Source organism: Athene cunicularia (genome assembly GCF_003259725.1).
Source record: "Athene cunicularia isolate RWA chromosome 2 unlocalized genomic scaffold, athCun1 chr2_part1, whole genome shotgun sequence".
Lineage (NCBI taxonomy): Eukaryota > Metazoa > Chordata > Aves > Strigiformes > Strigidae > Athene > Athene cunicularia.
The window spans coordinates 152,818,681-152,823,920 of NW_020799095.1; the positions used below are offsets into that span (position 1 = coordinate 152,818,681).

At 50.8% G+C, this 5,240-nt stretch overlaps 1 protein-coding gene across 1 annotated transcript in view; it reads right to left on the reverse strand.

Annotated features, from left to right (window-relative positions):
• The window catches only part of ZC3H3 (zinc finger CCCH-type containing 3), a 179,576-nt gene that overhangs the window by 53,113 nt on the left and 121,223 nt on the right, over positions 1–5,240 (reverse strand). Inside the window, exon 4 of the mRNA XM_026842207.1 lies at positions 4,249–4,442. Coding sequence (XP_026698008.1) covers positions 4,249–4,442 — 194 coding nt within the window. The remainder of the gene's footprint in view (positions 1–4,248; positions 4,443–5,240) is intronic.

The following is a 5,240-nucleotide window of genomic DNA, read 5'->3' on the forward strand; positions in this document are numbered from 1 at the left end:
CAGTCTGGAGAAGAGGAGGCTGAGGGGAGACCTCCTGGCCCTCGGCAACTCCCTGCCAGGAGGGGGCAGAGAGGGGGGATGAGTCTCTGGAGCCAAGGCCCCAGCGCCAGGCCCCGAGGGAATGGCCTCAAGCTGCCCAGGGCAGGGTCAGGCTGGCTCTGAGGAAGGATTTCTGTGCAGAAGGGGCTGTTGGGCGTTGGAATGGGCTGCCCAGGGCAGGGGGGAGTCCCCGGGATCCCTGGAGGGGTTGAAGAGTTGGGCTGAGCCAGCGCTGAAGGGTCTGGGGGAGTTGGGAACGGTCAGGGGGAGGTTCATGGTTGGACTGGAGGAGCTTCAGGGGCTTTTCCAGCCGAGATGATTCTGTGATGAGCTGCGGCAAACCCCCTGCTCTTCATCCTGCTCCAGGAGATGGATGAGTTGCTTTATTGCTCCTGGTAGCCCCAGGATTGACCCTGATACAGCACAGGGCTGCAGGAGGTGCATCCCCAGGACCAAATTTTAACTTACCCCCCTGCATCAAAACGATTGCCCATCCCACTCAGCTGGCAGGGACGCTACGACGGAACTGATGGATCAGCTGCAGAAACCAGCATCTCATTTCTTATTGCAGTCGGGCCACAAAGAGACAAAATACCAACCCAATAAATTCAGGCAAACAGCAGAATTATAACCCACTGTAAGTAAACTCTGAGCTATTAAACTGTCAGGAGCGTTTCCTTTCTCTCTGCTACCCCAAACACACCGTGTCTGGCACTGGAAGGGAAAGGAAAAGCTGGGGTTTTTTTTTTTTGTCTTTTAAAGAAACTTTGTCAAGTGTTGAAAACACAGAGCACCGAGCAAATGTGTGAAGGCTCATATCCGAGGAGCACACACAAATCTTCCGCCCTGCCAGCCCCAGTTATCGTAAAGCAAGAGCTGCTGGTATCTGTTGAATCCATCCTTGTGAAGGAGGATGAATTGCAGCGAGAGCTGAAAGATGACATGAAAATACTGACACACACCCGTTACTAAGGTTTTATAGTTAGAGACCCACCGTGCCATGTGGCAGGGGGAAGGATGCTACAGAGAAAGAAGATATCTTAAAAAAAATAAACTAGATGGCTTTGTAATTGATAGAAAATAAGCCTGGAAGGGACCGTCTGTCCCAAACAGGGACTAATTAAACCTGTTCCTCTAAATGAGACCCCATTAAATGACGTGGTACCAGTATGGGAGGAAAGATGGGGGGACTGCACCTCCTCTGTGCCTCATCACCCCCAGTAAAGCCACGATGGGGAGCTGCTCCCTCCGCACCACTGGCCAGCAGGTCTGACCTGCTAACCTCGAGATAGTTGCACATCTCCCTTAAAGTCTCATTATTTTACAACTGAGATCAAGAAGGGGGAAAAGTATCCACAAAAGTATCCAGTGCGTGCTCATCCCATGCCTTTTACCATTCCTCTGCTTTTTAAAGCCACTTTACGTCACTTCTACAAACTAAATCCCTTGAAAATCATTGCTGTTTCCTCCCCCGTACCTAAAATCCTCCCCCAGCAAAACCCCAAGAGCGATGTCAGTGTCTGAATTTACAAAAAATCCTCCCGTCACACCTTTGGCTCAATCCTTCCTGCAGAAATTTGGTGTTTGTCTGCTTGGTCCCAACCCAGCAGTGGATATTCCGAGACAGGATGAATCCATCAGCCTTCGCTGAGTTGCCTGCACATGACTTTGCTGTTTCCTGGTGGCTAGACAAATGTAGAGACTTTCTCGCACTTAGATAAATGAAAATGAAAAAAAAAAAAAAAAAAGTCTAGAACAAACATTTTAAATACAGCATGGGTAAGATCTGGGCTTGGGAAAGGCTGCCTCAGAAACGCTGGGGCTTCAAAGAGCAGCAGAAATAGTGATTTAAGCATGGTGGCGGACAGTCAAGGCCCCCCCACCATTGTCCCAACCCCTAAATTAAAGCCACCAACGCATCGATTAGGCAGCAGCTTGAGTCAAGTCCGACCTCCCTGCTGCAAGGCCGGACCTACTCCACCTGTGTCCTCCCCAAAGAGAAATTCATGTCAGCTGTTCTTTCAAAAATCCCAAGAATGGAGATTTCAGAGTCAACCCAGGCAATTTACTCCAGCACTTCATAATCCTTATTCTTCCAAAGCTCTCCCTGAACCCTTCCTACAACAGTTTAAGCCCCTTGGGTTTTGGCTGCTCCACCTGGCCGTGGAGGAGACATCCTTCCTTTGCTTGGCAGCTCTTCATCAACTTGGGGCTCTGCAGCCCCTCCACCTCCTCCTCTCCAGACTGCACAGACCCAGGTCTTCCACTTTTCCAGTCCTTCCAGCCATCGCTTCTCCCCTGGACTCTTCCCAGTGGTCCAACTCTGGTCCCTAAACTTGGCCTCAAAACAGGACCTGCTCCAGCTAACTCCGTCCCTGCCTGTTTCTTGGGGTTTTCCCCCGTTTTCTTGCAAGCTGGCAAGATGTTTACTGCTTTCAACGACAGCTTCAACACGCAGGGACAGTGCTTAGGGCAGAACCACCCTCAAGTTGGGTTTTGTGCAGCTGATACAGACACTTTGGAAAATCCTATTGTCGTTAGTAAAGCTCTTGAAAAAATCCGACAGCGCTGACACCAGGCTTTGTGTGGTCTACAGACCCCTAAGCTTGCTTTATGGCCTTTTTTTTTTCCATGACAAAGGCTGATCCTTGTCCATCCTCCATCAGACACAGCACCAAAGCCAAGGATTTAACAGCTCGCAGGTAGGATCGCAGACTTCAAAACAAGCCATATGGATGCTACTCCTGAGCGTGCACGTACCTATTTGCAGAGCCAGCAGCCACGAGGATGTTGCAGGCTAGTCAACCACCAAAAATCTGTCCCGAGCAGCGCTGAGTTGCAAAAAGAAACCCAGCAAACCGTCCCCAAACCGCTGCCGAGCATCCCTTTAATGCTCTCAGAAGGGATATTACCTGCGAGCGATGCTCCATCGGCTCCGTGCCCCCTCGGCCACCGCAGCATCCGCATCTCTGCCATTATCTGCAGGCGTCTTCATTTCCCATCTCCAGGTGCCCAAGCAGCTAATCCCTGGTTTAAGCTAAATCTTTGCCCTCCTCCCCACCAGCAACGACGTGCAGTACGGATTTATCATCACCGGCTGTCCCTCTCCTGCCCGCCCCTCATTTCCCTCTCTCCATTTTCTGTCCAGCACCACTTACCGGCTGCATGCGAGCGTCAGGGGGAGTTATTTACTCTTCGTTGAGATGTTGTTGTTTGCTCCTAATTTTCCTCACGTTTTTCAAACTTCCCGGAGCTGCTCATCTCTCCTGCTGATGGGATTTTTGTGCCTGCACAAAGCTCTTTCCCTCCCTAATCCCTGTTCTTCGTGGGTTTCAAACTACCCAGGACGCCCCACCACGCTCACACGAATTGGGGTGAAGGCACTTTCAGAGGCTGCACCTCTCAACGACACTGTGATATTTATTTCTCCTTTTCATCCACTTTCCCACTGTACGTAAAATGACTTTGCCATTAAATCACCTCATTTATAGCATCATCCACGAACATACTCATCTCCGCACCCTTCATCCCTCCAGCAAAGAAAAACAACAGCACAAAGCCTTGGCTTTGCCTTTCCCAGCTTAACTGTCCCCAAAATTTGTCAATCAAGCAGTTACGGAGCAAAAATATTTGACCCCAGATAGAAACTCATTAAAATACTTTAAGCACAGTTAAAAACCTGTAGCCTAAAAGCTACACAAGTCCAAGAGGAGCTGAAACACAAATTTAATTGAAGTTAAATGTAAAGCGGGTAACTGTGTCGAAATGCCTGTTTCACAGGTATCTGCAGAATGATCCTCTCAGCTTTCCTTAGGTCAACATTGAATGTAATTTGATGAGCACCTCAAATACATTTAACCTTCCGGTGCTGTTTGAAGCTGCCCAAGACTTTGCTCAGGTTAAAAAAAGAAACAAGTTCTAAAGGCGCATCTCTACAAGCTTGAACTAAGCCTAAGTTAAAAAAAACCTCTTAAACCTTTCGTTTTTTCTGTATTTTTTCCCCTCAGTGCTAGAGTAGAGGAAGAACAGCTGGGGGATGCCCTTGGGCAGCGATGGGACGCCCGTCACCTTTGTATCCGGGCTCCTACGAGGCCAGAGTATGAGTTTCAACACACGGGCTAGGAAAAGCAGCTAAAAACTGACCTCAAGGCTGAGACTGGGACATCAACGGATTTTAGACACACATCAGGACAAATTCTTGCTGCTCACCTGTTCTGCCGGAGCTCTTGGTGCTCAGGTCCCTGCCCCGGCCAGGGGTGCTGGATGTCTTGGAGAGTTTATTCGCCGACACTCGGTACATGACGCCGCCGATGCAGCGATAGCCTTTGCTCCTCCATCTCTGTTGGACCTGCTGAGACTTGGCACCTTGAGGCGACGGGCGTGTTTGGTTTAATAACAGGGATCTGAAAAAAAAACGGTAAGGTTCAAGGTAAGTCCAAATTAGGGATGATGTTGGAAGGAGCTGCTGCGTCGTGAGCAAACTCTCAGCTGCCTGAGCATGGAAGTGATGCAGGAACTTGCTGTAGACAGAGAAACTCCCAATTCCCTGTGGTTTACAGGAAAAACCCCAACCTTCAAGGACTCTCCTCCATGCAACAAAAAGACAATTCTTTCCCCCAGATCACCCACGGCAATGCCACAGGAGAAGAGACCACATGTTGAAAGTCAAGTTCCCACCCAACCGTAGCCTGCTGGGACCCAGAAAAGGTCTTTATCACTGAACTCTGCAGATATCTGCCATCGACCCCAACGCCTTGCATGCAGCACAGCTTCGATCCGTGCTGCTGGTACATCTGAACCAGAATAACTGGTGCATCTGAAACAGGATCCAGGGGAGTCCATGGAGCCCAGGCTGATACCCCATCTCACACCCTGGGCTTGCAGCCCCAGCCCCAGCAACAGAGAAGGACCAGGGCGGGGGTGATTGCCGGCTGAACAGGAGCCAGAGTGTGCCCAGGGGCCAAGAAGGCCAACGGCATCCTGGCTTGTGTCAGCACTGGCGTGGCCAGCAGGGACAGGGAAGGGATCTGAGCCCTGGGCTCGGCACTGGGGAGGCCGCCCCTCGCTGAGGGGGTTCAGTTCTGGGCCCCTCACCCCAAAAAGGCCATTGAATGACTCGAGCGTGGCCAGAGAAGGGCAACGGAGCTGGGGCAGGGTCTGGAGCACAGGTCTGCTGGGGAGCGGCTGGGGGAACTGGGGGG